Source organism: Macrobrachium rosenbergii, chromosome 5, assembly GCF_040412425.1.
Source record: "Macrobrachium rosenbergii isolate ZJJX-2024 chromosome 5, ASM4041242v1, whole genome shotgun sequence".
Classification (NCBI taxonomy): Eukaryota; Metazoa; Arthropoda; class Malacostraca; order Decapoda; family Palaemonidae; genus Macrobrachium; species Macrobrachium rosenbergii.
The window spans coordinates 16,403,524-16,420,672 of record NC_089745.1 but is presented as its reverse complement, the minus strand read 5'-3'; the positions used below and the strand labels follow the sequence as shown (position 1 = coordinate 16,420,672).

At 36.2% G+C, this 17,149-nt stretch overlaps 1 protein-coding gene and 1 long non-coding RNA gene across 6 annotated transcripts in view; one reads left to right on the top strand and one right to left on the bottom strand.

Moving 5' to 3' along the window:
• Positions 1–9,096, top strand: part of LOC136838542 (uncharacterized) — a 228,987-nt gene extending 219,891 nt beyond the window's left edge. Inside the window, exon 4 of the long non-coding RNA XR_010853029.1 lies at positions 8,963–9,096. This is a non-coding gene — a long non-coding RNA (uncharacterized lncRNA). The remainder of the gene's footprint in view (positions 1–8,962) is intronic.
• Positions 1–17,149, bottom strand: part of LOC136838540 (broad-complex core protein isoforms 1/2/3/4/5-like) — a 39,656-nt gene that overhangs the window by 10,212 nt on the left and 12,295 nt on the right. For all 5 annotated transcript variants that reach the window (XM_067103646.1, XM_067103643.1, XM_067103644.1 and 2 more), the window contains exons 6-7: positions 11,093–11,384; positions 5,473–5,624 (exon numbers count right to left, since the gene is read on the bottom strand). In XM_067103646.1, coding sequence (XP_066959747.1) covers positions 5,473–5,624; positions 11,093–11,384 — 444 coding nt within the window. The remainder of the gene's footprint in view (positions 1–5,472; positions 5,625–11,092; positions 11,385–17,149) is intronic.

Below are 17,149 nucleotides of genomic sequence, written 5' to 3'. Positions count from 1 at the left end.
GCACACATCCATTGTAGAATTGCCCTAATTCCCCTTAGCTCCCTCAAGGAGTGGAGCTCTGTGAAAGGGAGCAAGCTGAACAGGTCCTAGAAGAAAGCATCTCCCTATATCGAAGCAACTAGCAGCATGCAGAACAAGAAAAAAGCAGAAAACCAAAACATGCACAAGGGAAAAATGACAAATTTTTAATTAATGTGTATTTTTCATAGCTAACAAACCTGAAGTCTTAACATTATGATAAATCTTCGGGCACCAGCTGGAAACCAGTTTAAAAACAATAAAAAATTGTATATGCAAGGAATCGGTGGCATCTGGCATCCGATAAGTAGATGAGGTGGAAGCGGGTCAGAGACCCTGCTAGAACCTAGTGACGTGTTCAGGCTTTCTTCCAACCCAGGATAAGACATAAGAGGGGTGGCTAGAGGTGGGCAGTTAGTGTTAAGACCTCAGGTTTGTTAGTTATGAAAAACAGAAATTAATTCAAAATTTGTCATTTGTTCATATGCGGAATAGACGCACACTTGGAGGGAGGTATGAGAATTCTGAACTGACCGGAGGTTCGGCGCACCTGATCACTCTTCCTAGAAATCAGGGTTCTAAGGGAGAGGATGTAAGCCTCTGAGTTGTTAGATAAGTGGATATCTAACACCCAAGTCCACTGGATTAAAATACAATCCAACAAGTTAGATTCACTGCATATATGGAAGTCAAAGAGAACTACAGTAATAACCCGAACTTGCACGATTCGAGTTGCGCGAGTTCACGGTCTCGCAAACTTTTCATTGAAACCTAACTAAGTGTCATACGCGAGTTTTTCACAGACAAGCGAACATTTGCGAATGCTGAGAAACCCTGCAAAAGTGTTTATGTTTAATTTTTTATGTAATTTATAAGTTTTCAAGCTTCTATGTGTAAATTAAATAACATACCCGCGCAATAACTTCTCGCTGCTGAGAAGAAAGGGCGTTGGGTCGGGTATGATACATGAAACATAATGCATCGGGGTCTAAGCGATGTCAGGCAGGGCAGCCGATCGAGACCACAGGTCTACCCAAAGCCAAATCAAAAAGTCCTTCAAAAGAAGGCATCGTATGCGTACCCCATACAAAAATGGGAATAAAAGCACGTTAAAAGAAAAAGAAGAAGAAGAAGAAATAATAAAAGTAATAATCTCTCTCTCTCTCTCTCTTACTGAGATGAGAGAATTTTTATGGTACATGTATATGTTTATTTGTTTTGTATGATAAATAAATTTTTTACCTAATAATAAGTACTAATTTTCAAATATTAATAAGATTAATAATAATAATGATAATAATATAACTGTAATAACAAAATTCATATGTGATACATATTTTAAACAAACAAATGTCTTTCCCTCATCTTTTGTTCGAAGCTTGAAGGCAAAGCTGCCAGACATGTCGATTTAACATGACAAGAAGGGGAGTGTTGCTGATTAGCTGGTCAAAGGTTTCTGTGTGTGTGTGTGTGTGTGTGTGTGTGTGTGTGTGTGTGTGTGTGTGTGTGTGTGTGCCTGTAATAATACATAAAAAACGTTGCTCCCTTAAGTATGGACAACTGTTCTCTCTCTCTCTCTCTCTCTCTCTCTCTCTCTCTCTCTCTCTCTCTCTCTCTCTCTCTCTCTCTCTCTAAATGCACCGTTTTAAAACATGGAGACATAGTGCATTTCAGAACAAAGAGAAAAAGATGGAATAAAGAAGTTTTTAAAAACAAGGTTGAGAAGACTTCTAAAAATAGATCGGTGGAATGGGGAGAGAAAGAGAAATAGTACATTAATCTTCACACACTCCTTTATTTTTAACGTCAACCCTTTATTTCTCTTTTTAAGGGTAATGTATTAAGCTAACTTTTAAATGAAATTACATTAACTTTAATTTTATTTAAAAGTTAGTTTAATACTGAATTTCCTTCTTTTGATATCTGACGTAAGAATAACTTCTCTCTCTCATGTTGTTCTCTCTGTCTCCGTAATAATTCATAAATAATTCAACTTTATATTTCAAGTAAGGACAATATCTCTCTCTCTCCATAATAATTGATAAACAATTTCACTCTCTTTAGTAAGGACAACCCTTATCTCTCTCTCTCTCTCTCTCTCTCTCTCTCTCTCTCTCTCTCTCTCTCTCTCTCTCTCTCTCTCTCTCTCTCTCTCATAGTTAGCGCTCACACATTTTTACAACTTATTATTTCTCTGTGTCTTTACCTGTACAGTAGATAGTTTAAACTGATCTAATTTTACCTGTAACATCTACGAAGTGTAAATGCGCTAGTGTGGCAAATATGTTCTAAAACATAGACATAATAACTAAGAGTTGTATTAGTCCAAAAAATAAACACTGTTTGTTCATGAAAAAGCATTTCAGAACTAAGAGGAAGACGTAGAATAAAGAAGTTATTAAAAAGAGGTTGAGAAGACTTGAAAAATAGATCGGTCAGAAGGGGAGAGAGACAGAAATTCTCTTCTCTCTATTTTTATGTCAACCATTTATTTCTTTTTTTAAGGGTAATGTATTAAGATAACTTTTAAATGAAATTACAGTAACTTTAATTTCATTTAAAAGTTATTTTAATAATTTGGGAGCATGGTTAGGGTCATATGTAGTGTTTAAACTTTAGAAATAAGCATCTATATGCATTTTTAGAGACCATGCCAAACTTGTGCAAAATTTGCCTTGCACAAGGGGTTCTGTACTGTATATCTGTTACCCAATAAACCATGTCAACCACATGCAACGGGTTTGTCACCACTCCTCACTCCTGTTACTGGAGAAAGAAGTAAAGGCTACTGAGAAGCATATTTGTATGCTGTATGGAACATATAAATGCTGTAAAAGCATGGCTGCAACACTCACCTGCATCAAGCCAGTTCCAACGTACGATGTGTCTTATTCTTCAAAACTGCCAATAGGTAGAGAAGAAAGGAATATGGGAAAGAAAAGAGACCAGTCATCTCACTCATTCTCTCTTCCACGCTATCATCTTAGGCAAGATACAAACTGTCCTGTCAGGGGCACTGGATGAGCTACACAACTTGTTGAGTAGCCACCACCGGACCCAAGGAAGAAGTATCCAAGGACTGTGGGCAATGTCCTTCAGGTAGAAGGAAGTGAAAGTGGTCTGGTCTGACAAAGCCAAGAACCAGCATTCAAAATCCTATGAACAGACAAGTTCTTCTTAAATCCCAGAGAGGAACTTATTCCTCTGATGTCATGTGCTTTTGCATGCACGGTATTGGTGACAGAACTTGACGATGAGGAATAGGCTTGCCTATTACCTCACGTAGCCAAAACAAAATGGTATTCTTGTGGACACTTTTTTCTTGGCTCGGCCTGTGCTAACAAAAAGTCTACAGCACCTAGGTCTTAGGTGACGAGTCCTTTTTAGATAACAATGGGGCAAAGTGGTAACTCCTGAGGAATGTTGTTAACAAAATCCCAAAGGGAAGAAATGGAAAATGAGGCAAATCTGTCATCGTGAACCGAGGGATTTTGAGTCTTAGCCACGAATTCTGGGACAAATTTGAAAGCCACCGACCCCCAACCCCCGGTGTGTTTAACATCATAATCTAGACCATGGAGCTCACCAACTCTTGTCAAGGAAGCCAAGGCCAGGAAGAACACTGTTTTCAAAGTCAGTTCCCTATCTGATGATTTGACGCACTGGCTCGAATGGAGCTCAAGTGAGACTACTCAGAACCAGAGTTAGGTCCCACGTGGGAGGCTTGAGTTCCCAGGTGAACAAGACTGCTCAAAGCTCTTGAGCAACATAGAGATTTCCCAGGATGAAGTGATGTCCATGTCTTTCAGATGGAGAACTAATACTAAGGCAGCCCTGTAGCCCTTGATAGCAGAAACAGAAAGGCCTTTCTCTGTTTTGAGATATTTTTCCGCCCTCCATTGAACAGAAGTTCCGAGTGGAGACAAACCCCATCGACAATACCAACCACAGTAGATGGCCCACTTCCCCTGGTACATGGCTGACAAAGATCTTCCGAGGTAGCCGGACATCTGAGTTGCTGCTCTGCAGTGGTGAAGAGACAGGGACCCTACCAACTGGTGGTACCTCTCTACATGAGGTTGGCAGAGAAGACTGTGCCAAGGGGGAATCTCTTTCAGCACTGCTGAGAGCAGAGACAGAAGATCCGGGAACCACTCTGCTTGGGCCACAAAGGAGCTACTTGAGTCATCCTGAGATTCTTGGAACTCATCACTCTGTTCAGGACATGTTGAACCTTGTAGCGAAGAGGTCTTACATGGGTCTTTCCCATACACAAAATAGCCTTTCCTCTATGTCCTGATGCAGAGGCCACTCCGTACCTAGAAACTGTCTTTGACAAGCTTGTCAGCCACTACAGTCCTTTTGCCCGGCATATATCTGGCCATGAGCTCCAGCGAGTTGTCAATCACCCACTGGTGCAAAGTGACTGGTAAATCCTAACGTCCACTCCAAACAGGGCAAACTTTTCACTGCAGAATGCCTTAGCAGACAAACAGTCAAATAAAGACAGAAAGGGGGAAGGCAACAAAATGAAGCCTTATGGCAAAGAGAGCGCTAGCCTCAAGAACAGCTCTGTATCCACAAAACCTCTTGAGACAAAAATATGATGTGGGAAGGTGACCCCCAGCACCTAAATGGTTAACAAATCTAATGCTGAAGCCATGACCTTCAATATAAGAAAATGAAGTGCTAGAAAAACCAAAACATTGTCACCCCAACAATTCTTTAAACCAGGAAGTAGAAACCAAACTCCCTCAGATAACTTTAGGCTTTTCAATCCTGCCGAAAAATGCTAACAATTCCACAATAAATATATTAACTCTCATAATATTAGATATAAAAACAGGCTAGGAGTACTTGGCAACTGTTAACAGGAACTGAGCAAAAACAAAAATCACTTTACACATAAAAACTTTAATCATACTTATTCATGTTTGCATTAATAAATGAGCAAGGAAATTTTTCATTAAAACCTTTAAAACAGAGAAGAAAAAATAACTTATGAATACCAAAAGATACGCAGTGGGTGCTCACAATATGTAAGTGACAAGAAGTAGCCAGCCAAAAGCAAAAGGGTGCAAAAAAAGCAAAGTACAATAAGCACTCATAACACACCTAAGAGGGTACAAAGATCCACAACTAAACTAGTTCAGAACATTGCTGAATGTGAAAAGGCATAAGAGAATGAATGAACGACATAGCAAAATTACATACTGCAAAAGTCTGGGTAAATCATCCTCAGGACAAGTCCTTCCACCCAGCATATGTCTGACTCCATGGGATTTAAACATCAGAATGAGAAGGATTGGCTTGTGGTCAGGGAAATGTGAACTTAGAAGTCATGGTAGAACTACTTCTTTTAGCTCTTCAAGCAAGTGCGACTGGGTCAACTTCACAAGGAATGAAGGCTAATTATGATCATTGAATTTTTATTACAAATGATGTAAAACTTACCTCCCAATGTTGATGTGACGGCAGCACCCTATAACACCATTTGCAGGGCAACTCTGGTGATGAAGTGTGATAACCTTTAATATGACGTCTTCTGAAACCCCACGATGTATATGCTTTCTCACAAAATGGACAGGGGTAGGGTAGGTTCTGGCCTAAAAAATTGTATTCAGAATGAAGTCCACTGTGAAAATCTGTACAACAATATTTCATGAAAAATTTTTTTTCTATACAAACTTACTTCTCCTCTTTAACCTATTCATGCAATACATGATGAACCCAAGAACTGAAAACCCAGAAGAAAGAAAACAAACATTCCTTGCACCTCAAGCTTTCAATCTCCTGTAAATAACTCTCTTAGTTCTAATGTAGTCTAAACAGCTGTGACAGATCAGTGGAGTAGGTAGAATAGAGCGACAATGAGAGTTTGTAGTGAGAAAATTTGTTTTATAAAATAAATTTGTTTCACAATAAAACTGTTACACTTAATTTAGACTGAATATCAACTCTGGAAAAAGGAATCTGATCTGCTGACACCCCAGGACACAAATTGACCAATAAGGGGCCAGCAGGGGCACAAAAATGAGCCCAAAGCATAATAAACTACCAGGAATGCAAGAAAATACTGGAACAGTTTCAGTGAGCACATGGGGTGCCAGGAACAAAAGTACTCGTGAAGACTTGCAAGGTGGTGATAAAGCTGAACAGCAGAGCCTGAAACTGGAGAAAATCCCCTTCTGCAAAAATCTAAGTACTTCCTCGACACAATATGAATGGGTATTTGGAAATAGGAATCAAGCAGATCAATTGATTCTATGAAATCTCCTTTCCTGATAGATCAATACACTGAAGCTTATTTCCATCCAGAAAGGGGTTTGTACAGATGTTGATCCTTCATTTTTTTTTTGCCTTTAGAACTACAAGAAAGCAATCATATACTCTTCCACTGCCTGCTTCTCAATTATACCCCACCTCCCCCAGTAAAACTTGGAAACTCCTCAAAAGTTTAGGACATAAGAACTATAGCACTTGGTCGCATTAACAAATGAGGACCCATCACCAAAACAGGCAAGTGTTATCCTTCCCACAGGGTTCTTTCCACCCAAGGCTCCACTCTAATCCTTTGCCATAACTACAAAAAATTCAGCCAGGGTTAAGCTGACCTCACAGACAATAATGCACTTATACCTGTCTCTACCAAGAGATTTCCTCACTTACCCTGACAAAATGGAGACTGGTATCATAAATACTGACCATGACAAATACTGCAAAGTGCAAAGGCTGTGTAGGTCCCTAGCTAACCTGGCCATGAATGGCCAAGTTTTACCAAGCACTTGGATGTCTATATTGTGGCATTATACAAAAAAGAAATAACTGAACAGTACTAAATTACATTTCAAATGGTATATCCTGCGGCCAGAGTTCCCAAGTATTATTATATAGTAATGCACATTATTATTATATATGTAAAAGCAATGACTGCTGAGAGCCACTATAATATAATAATTCTGTGTGCAAAATGATCCATACAGAAATGATAATCGATAATACAAAATGCTACAGTATTCCTACAAACAATGCCACCAACAAAAATTAAATCATGAGGGCAATACTGCTAGCAAAATTGCTCAAACAATAATCATGTAGCCACTAGCACAACTAATTAAATATAAAAGGAAAACATTAAATGATTAGGAAATTATACTGACCTAAAGGTATTTAAAGATATCAAAGTAATGGAGAAGTAATATTACTAAAATAACTAACCAGACAAAAAAATTAACTGATAATACAGTAAAAAATCCCAAACAATTTAATAATCAAGAAAACTATGTAAGTCACAATATTTGTGAACAGTAAAATGAGAAGTTGAAGTCATGAAACAGCTACTACTACCTTGAACAAAATATTGCATAAAAAGCAAAGCACACTGAAAAAATATAACTGGCTTAGCATCACGAGTGAAGAACACATGGAGAGCTAGCACAAAGCAGATGAAAAGTACTTGAAACTACAAACTTGAAACATTCTAGTTAGTGAACAGCTAAATAGTGAAACAACCAAGTGGGAAAAAAAACAACAAAAAACAAAGCTACCAGTTCCTTTTGAGCACAAGAAAATTATTGCTATTAACTAACAAGGTAAATGATTCAAGACTATCACACTGCAGGAACAATGCAACAATGAAAATATAAAAATAAAAGTGGCAGGCAATCCAAAATGATGTGAACTGGGAAGAACTGCTCTCCATAGGAGACTGGAAAGGCCAGGTGCAAACGAATCATCCCACTGGGATCAAGGTGGGGTTCTTTTCTTCTAGATTTTGAGCATTTGGGGTCTTAATGCAGATGGATGAAGAGGCTAAAGTATGATTAATTGAATTGTTATGAAACAACTCCAAATTTTACACACAAACCTAAACATTGCAAGAATAATTGATTATAAGAATGAAAAATTTCCTTATCTTGAAAGGTTAATAAAGTTTTAAAAAATAATATGCTTCACTTTCTCTTAGAGCATATGCTTAGTAGATTATTCATAGGTTGGGGTACTTTTTCAACAGCCTTCAAGAAATGAAAAATTAATGGTACATTACCATACTTTCACAATACAAACCTTCAAAATTCCAACTACCACATCTTTGGCATGGTCTGAGTAGTAACAAATTCATTTTTTGTTTTTGTTTTTGTAAAGTGGAGATTATGCTATAAAAGCAATTCATCATTAGGGAAGACCTCCCTCTCATATGTATTTATGTCATTACTCACCAACAAAACCTAGAAAGGAGCTGAGAAGTGGGAAATCTTATTAAAAAGCTTTCTGTTCTGGCTGATTCCTGGCAATATGACAACTTTCAGCTGAGATGTTGTAGCTAATCATATTAGCCTGTTAGTTTCAGGTAAAAAGCAGAGGATGAGAGTTCATCTACATTATTTTAAACAAATTTTTCAACATTCCAAGATAACGGAAAACGAACAGGTGGATTGTGTCAATATAGTGGTGGAGGCAGAAGAGCAGGAACAGAGCTTAGCATCTTCAACTTCAAATGTAGTTCTCTATAAGGATACATCACCAGAAAGATGGGGAGGTCATATAAAAGACATACAGATCTTAAGAATGTGGTCAGAGGAGGAACCAATGGAGTGATATAATTAACATAAATATACATTATATTCATTAACATAAAGTATTCAATTTGTGAGAAAACAATGGGTAACTGTGCTTCTCAACTAACCTGAATAATCTACAGACTTGTTTGATGAACTGGAAATAAAAAAGTATAAAAAAGTTCCAATACTACTATCAAGGCATTTTCTGCACCATGCATCTGAGTAAATGCTTCATGACTTTTTGTTTTCCTTTCAACAGATTCATAGTACAATATGGTGGAAAAATCTGAAGGGGTGACAAGTCAACGTATGTGCAACGCATGCTGCTATGCCCAAGTCAGATGCTAAATGTGCTATAATACCACTTATTTGTCTATCCACAGATCACTTCTCCGTCCGTGATGCTTCTATCGTAAAGTATTGGCTTGAAGGACATCCAGAAATAGCTTGCCCAGTTTCTCCTCTAAGGTGCCCATACAAACAGCAACCACTGGCTTGATTTTGATTTGATTCAGGTAAGACTGAAATCAAACTCAACCACAAACTATTTCAATGATCTGCTTTACTCTTAATTAATCTCAAAAAATTTTTATTCAGTGCAGACACAGCATCCTCTTTTTTACAACTGAGTCTCTAGTTGCTAACTCATCCTTCTCCTCATATATTTTCAGGAGAAATATGCAAGCATTATTCCTCCTTCCTTTGTCACTATAATCTTTCGAATTCACTTCCCAAAGACTGGGATGTCCTTTATATAATTCAATAAAATCACTAAAATTCTTTATCGTGAGGTCATTATGCTGTATGTCGCCTAGTCTATGAGATGTGTGTTTGATTCAAAAGCTGCTAAGCAACCGAAAAGTATCCTTAGACAAACCCTTACACATCAAAATCTAGAGGTATAGAAAGTGAATCGGGAGCGTGAACCTGGCAACATCGTCCAATCACCAAGCTCTCCCCACTTTTAGTAGGGCAATGACCCCCATACATACTCAGAGTTACTTGCAATACTGATGCTCGTTATAATTATCATTATGTGTATGGATGGCCTAACATTTGCTGATATGAATCTCATCAAATAGCTGTGGTTAGTTATTCAATAGTTACTCATAAGCAATGCAAGGAAGCCTTCTTAAGGAAATAGACATCATCATAAATATGAGGCTCTTGCAGGGTATCAAATGCATTTTCAGTTATATATTATATAATGTTTATTGACACTTATACTGAGTATATAGATGTTTACCTGTGTATAAATTTATGATAAATTTATGTAGTTTATTTAGATATAATAGATCTATATTGAATATATAATAATTTACATACATAAAAATTATACAATATTTGCTTTATGACTATTGTGTTTGTAGCTTTTTTGCTGTTTAGTTTAGTTTGTCACATTTGTTTGAAAGGCATGTATTTACCTGAGATGTTAAAAAATAAATTCATTATAACTGTTTAATTACACTGGTATTGGTTTTTATTCCTTTGCTTTATTTAAACAAATATTCTTTTGGCTACAGCAAATAAAGATGCAACTGAAAATCTATCATTTTTGTTATTTCTGAGCAGCACTGGCTGGTGACTGTCCAGTGCTAAACAGAGCACATATTGCTCTCTGGTGTGCTTAAGAAACGTTGCTAAGCAGTACTTGAGCCTTCAAGTTATCTGTGCACTGTTTTCTGTTTTTTACTATAAATCCATTCCCCTTCCTCTCTTCCTCCTAATAGTTCCAATTTCATCAGCTTTGTTTTGATCCAATGTTCCCTCCTCATTTAAGAACAAATGACTCCTGCAAGTCACAGAAATTCTTAAAAATAACTTGCAGTCTTGTCAATTAATTTATCATCATTTTATGAAATACTTGGTCTTGATAACTCCAACAATAAAACATGCAAAATTACATTACTATTTTATAGTAGAACAATATAAACTTTGATAATAATTAATGCACTAAAAGCAACACACTGACTTTGAGGGATGAGAGTGGAAAGGGATGATGGAGCAAGCAGTTCAGAACCAGAAACTCTGGATATCAAGCAGGTAATAATATTACTCAATCCAAGCCTACCTGCTGATTAACCATAAATGAAAGAGAAGACTTGCTTTCAATATGGGTATGCCAAACATATTTGGGCCCAAAAACAAAGAAATTCTCATACAAAATATAGAATGATATATATGAAAATAAACATAGCACATCTTATTAATTATTCAAATATAAAAAGTGCAGCCATGAAACTATCATCTTGAGATATATGAGTTCTTAAATTAATGGGGATTGAATAGCAACCACTGTGTAAAGTGATTACTTCCTCTCCTAATTGGTAGTCTAACTGGTGGCATAAGAACTAATTAGCTCTAGTCCCTCTTGTATATTAGTAGTCAATATTATGTCATGTAAACTAAAGGTTTGTACAGTATATAACATTGAATCCCTTTACACAAGAAGTGATTATACAGCTATAATTAACATTTTTATTTACAAAACTCTTTAAAAGGAAAACACTTACAAGATGGACCCTGAGGAAATTCTAAATGAAGACTGGCCGATGACTTTTCTTGAGAATTTCGTTTTTGAAGTAAATGGCGATTTGGCTTTTCTGAAGCAATGTGTTGTGGAAGGAAAACTGAGGGTATACTCATTGAAGATGTTGAACCTCCCCCTGTTCTTGGTGGGACATCTGGTGATTGCTCTAGTAAATTAATTTCTGGAGTTGGTAATGGATTATGATCAGCCTCTTCCCCAAGATCAACACCATCTTCTGGATATTCATCTGGCTCCATTTTTACCTCTAACATATTCTGTGGAATAATGAGAAATAGCTGCACAATCATGCTGACTCTTCCCTCTTCTACATACATACATTCTATTACAATTCTAGAAATTACATTACAAACTGGTTTTGTAAGAGTGCAAAAATTAAATTTGATATAATACAAAATTTAGTGTACCTGAAAATCCATTTACTCTAAAGGAAAATGGTTGTGGTAATTTCAATAACATCACAAAAAAATTACCCACTGAAGGCTGCAATGGTGTTTAACCCTTAAACGCCTACTGGACGTACCATACGTCGACTAAAATTGTCTGTTGGGTGCCAAGTGGGACGCATCCGTCGTCGACTACAAAAATTTCAACCGGTCAACTTTGACTCGACCGAAATGGTCGAAAAATGCAATTGTAAGCTAAAACTCTTACATTCTAGTAATATTCAATCATTTACCTTCATTTTGCAACAAATTGGAAGTCTCTAGCACAATATTTCGATTTATGGTGAATTTTTGAAAAAAAACCTTTTCCTTACGTCCGCACGGTAACTCAGCCAAAAATTTCAGAAATTCTTTCGTCATTTTGTCGTAATTTTTGCACTGTTTTATATTAGCCGTTATGTAAAGTTTTATATGTGAAAATGTGCACAATTTCATGTAAAATACAACAAAATACAACCCATGGTTGTAGCTTTTATCAGTTTGGAAATATTTTCATATAAATCTCGATAACTGCCAAAATTTCAACCTTCGGTCAACTTTGACTCGACTGAAATGGTAAAAAAACGCAATTGTAAGCTAAAACTCTTACATTCTAGTAATATTCAATCATTTACCTTCATTTTGCAACAAATTGGAAGTCTCTAGCACAATATTTCGATTGATGATGAATTTTGAAAAAACTTTTTCCTTACGTCCATCCGCCAGAAATTCTTTAAATCACGTTGTCGTAATGTTTGCACCGTTTATATTAGTCGTTACATAAAGTTTTATATATGGAAATGTGTGCAATTTCATGTAGAATACAACAGAAAATAACTCATGGTTGTAGCTTTTATCAGTTTTGAAATATTTTCATATAAATCACGATAACTGCCAAAATTTCAACCTTCTGTCAACTTTAACTCGACCAAAATGGTAAAAAAATGCAATTATAAGCTAAATCTCTTACATTCTAGTAATATTCAATCATGTACCTTCATTTTGCAACAAACTGGAAGTCTCTAGCACAATATTTCAATTTATGGTGAATTTCTGAAAAAAAAAAAACTTTTTCCTTACGTCTGCGCGCGGTAACTCGGCTGAACATCTCAGAAATTCTTTCGTCACGTTGTCGTAATGTTTGCATTGTTTTACATTAGTCGTTACATAAACTTTTATATATGAAAATGTGCGCAATTTCATGTAGAATACAACAGAAAATAATTCATGGTTGTAGCTTTTATCACTTTTGAAATATTTTCACATAAATCACGATAACTGCCAAAATTTCAACCTTCGGTCAACTTTAACTCGACCGAAATAGTCGAAAAACGCAATTGTAAGCTAAAACTCTTACATTCTAGTAATATTCAATCATTTACCTTCATTTTGCAATAAATTGGAAGTCTCTAGCACAATATTTCGATTTATGGTGAATTTTTAAAAAAACATTTTCCTTACGTCTGCGCGGTAACTCGGCCGAACATCTCAGAAATTCTTTTGTCACGTTGTCGTAATGTTTGCACCGTTTTATATTAGTCGTAACATAAACTTTTATATATGAAAATGTGTGCAATTTCATGTAGATCATATAATCTATGATAAATAGAAAAAATTCGACCTTCAGTCAACTTTAACTCGACCGAAATGGTAGAAAACTGCAATTTTAAGCTAAAACACTTACAGTCTAGTAATATTCAATCAATTAGCTTCATTTTTCAACAAACAGGAAGTCTCTAGCACAATATTTCGATTTATGGTGAATTTTTGAAAAAAACATTTTTTTACGTCCACATGTTACGGATTCATGCATCATATTGTGATAATATTTTCTGTGTTGCTTTGATCGTTTTACAATTTGTTATATACCAAAATCATCGCAATTTAGTGTACAATACAAAGAAAAAAATAATCCGTTAGCTTTAACCATTTTGCTCAGCAGCGATTTGTATAAAATTATATATGAAAATTTTTTTGCGCTGTCATATATTTCAATATTTATATATGATAATGATATTTTTCATTTCTGATGGTTGCATACTAAACTTCAGGCAATGACAAAAAAAGGAGCCAAAAATGAACTCTTAATCTTAAAAACTAAGCATGCTGTGATTTTTTGAAAAAAACTTTTATTCCGCTTCGGCGCTAACTCCCGAACGCCGCCGGCATACGGGAGACGTTTTTGTAAATAGAGGCTCGGCGTTTAAGGGTTAAGGAATTCTGAAGACTTTTTGACTCAATTATAAACTAACAAGTTTGGATATGAAGCACCATAAGAATTTAAATCAAAATGCTCTCTTGATTAATAATAATATCAATTACAGTCAATACGAAGGTTATTGGATACATTATCAATATGCAAATACAATCAACACCTAAAATCATCTTTGTTTTCTTTATTTTACATCTGAGGACTCTGTTGAAATCTGAGGCTTCAAATATGTACTTACAAAAAAGATAGTTGATGAATTATCTCATACTAAATAGGAAAGATGTCATAGATGCCTCTACACTAGGAACATAGTCAGTTGATTTCATTGTTATTTTTACAGTAGACATGTTTTTAAATTCTTTCAATGATAATTATGATAACACAGTAGTAATAATTATTATTACTCAAGTGGCAAGTTCACTATCAGCTTATTGATTGCCATGTTAAGTTATAAGTGACAGTTGGGCTCGTTTATCTGTAGGTCTCTTTTGCACTTGCAGCCTTTTGGATCTATGCATAGGATGCACATGGTTAATGTAACTGAAATGCATCAGAAAGGGGGGTGAAAGCTGGTATGAACCTGACAAGTGTAAATGTGACTACTCTGCAATGCACGGAGGGAATGAATGGATTGATCATGTACACAGGGCTTTGGAGCCCAATCTGGCTTTGTGATTTTCATGTTTCCTCTTTGACAGTATTCATTGCTGACTACTTCTCTTATAAGTCCAGGGTCTCTAAGAGGCAAAGTCAATGGCAATCAGGTACAGAGCCTACGGTCTCTATAAAGATATTTGACTCCATTCATTTGAGGCAACTTGCATTCTTGATTGTAATAACTGATGATTGAGCACTCCTGAAGGAAAGATGCTTTGAGTCATAAAGTAATCATACCTATGTCATTATGTATATAATTATACCAAAGTACTTCTCTTATATGTTTCACATTTATATAACAATCCTGGACAGGATGTAGTCAATGCTTATCACTGATTATCTGGCAGCTCACCTCTGTGGTCTGGTTTGACATAGTGGTCAAGGTTGCCCTGTTAAAGTTGCAATGAACATTTCAGAGTGAGGTAGATGTTCTGGGTATCTTAAAGCAGAAGTCTTGGTAGCTTTGTAGAGCGAGATTAAAACAGGCAGTTTCATTGCCAGGAGGTATAGTCAGTTATATGGGGGTCAGGTTTGCTTATACTGGTGGGTGGTGTCTCCCTCAGCATCAAGTGCAGAGGGAGGGGTGGAGCTTTAGTATAATTAGTACATCTAGGATTTGCTGAGTTTTTATTTTATGAAATTTAGGCTGTTGAGCCAGCCACTACAGCATTTTTGGCCATCCAGTGCTTAAAAAAAGTGAAAAGAGGGAATTGGAAATATTTGGACAGCAAGACAGATCCAGAAAATAAAGATGAAGTACAAGGATCTGAAGTACAAGGATCTAAAGGTAGAATTGGGAGAAAAGCCCACAGTTGCATTATGAAGGAATATAATCTGGACAGCAAGGTTCAAGAAAGTAGTGAGAAAAGAGCTATGGTGAAAGCTTTAAAACTGTCTGCATCTAAGGGTTGAAGGGGTGCTCCAACACCCTTTATTAATGCTTACAGTGCACCACCCCACTGAGTGCACTGACAGCACAAACCTCCAACGGGAACTTGCTGATGGTGATCATGTGTGGGCTATATTAACAGCAGATATGAGGCTTGCTCTGGTTGGAACAGTACTGAGACTTTCTTCAAATTGCCTCCTGATAATACCTTCTTGAGCATGGTATGATATTTTGGATAGCTATATCATGGTCATACAAATGTACAAGCCAGACCATCCTTGGACATGGGACTGGGACTGGTAGACCATGTTCTTTCTCAGAACACTGCATGGGCAGGGCAAAGTTGTTTCCAACTAGAAGGCTAGACATTTTCTTGGTCTTGCAATTAATCAGAAGTTTAATGGTATGGTCACAATCTGCAGGTGGAACATGTCATTTATGATGTTGTACAAGCTGTGCTCATCCTTGTATTGTTTAGAACTAATAGGAGTGTGATAACAGACTGTAACCAGGGGAGTCTTGTCTTATTGGTGGTGGTGGGGGGCATGGGGTGTACCCCACCAGGTTTTTTAGTTGGGGAGTCACATGCTTGAACTTCCATTGCACCTCAAATGGTTACTGAGTCATGGTGAATACAGAAAGGTGGTTTGTTACTTTTGACTTGTATGAATTTACTTGGAAGGGACTTGAAAACTAATGAGCAAATTCTAAGCCCTTCATAATGAATTGGGTCTGTGCTTTTTAGTACTGTGTCTGATGCTGACCGATACATCTTGCCTCTGGTTGCCAGTTCAAGTGTACAGTATATCCATGATTAAACTTGAGAATATTACTGTTTGGCTGATATATATCAGATAGTTTCTAATTTTCAATTCAATATAAATTTTCCCAAAAAATAAAGTAAATTTAATTTTTTCTACAAAAAGTGGCATCTTACCTATAAGTATCTACTTCTGTGATGGTACTGTTATGAATATACTGGGCATTCATCTGTAGCAGTGCCACAAACTTGTAAACTGTTTCTCAGGTAGCTGATTTGTAATAGTGTTACCGGTGATTATAATGTGCTTAATTCAACAGTGATAATAACAAAATAGGCTAATCTACAAAAAGTGAAAAATTATGCTGAAACACAAACCACTCAAACAGATTAATTGTAATAATTATAATAAAAATAACACAATTCTAACTTTGCCTACAAAAAGAAATAAAAAATTAGCAGCATTTTTTAGATTAATATTAAAAATATACAAAACAGTAAAAGACAGTAACTTGTTTCAACTTCCTGGCAAAAGAAGCACGCATAACACATAAAAATAACATAAGAACATGGAAAAATGTAAATAACCCCACAAGGCATCCATAAGCAGTAATAAAAGCTAAGCTGCTACTAAATCTTTCCCATAAAAGCATGATTAAAGAAGAAAATATATACATACATCTGCATAACTAAAAAGAAGACAAAACACTTCCCAACAGTCTAAAAAGGAAAACAGCTGACTAGTCAAATAAGTTCTGAACTTGTATACTTGCTGAAAGGTAATACACTTACAACTAGTGTTCACGTCAGAAAGTAAACACACAAGAAGGACAAAACTGGGTGAATCTGGGATAGCTAACTGCAATGGCCAAATGATCAGCCCGCTATTAAAAATAATACAAAAGTTATACCTCAGGAATAAAAAATAATTCAAAATATTTATGAGGAATACTTCAACAAAATTTTCTAAGGACTGAGATTGCAGATGCTGTTCAAACAGCAGACATCAGTTTTCACCAATTGTGGCCCTCAAGTTGAAAGGAAGATTTTTTTTTCCGGGGCATTTCTGGGGATCACTG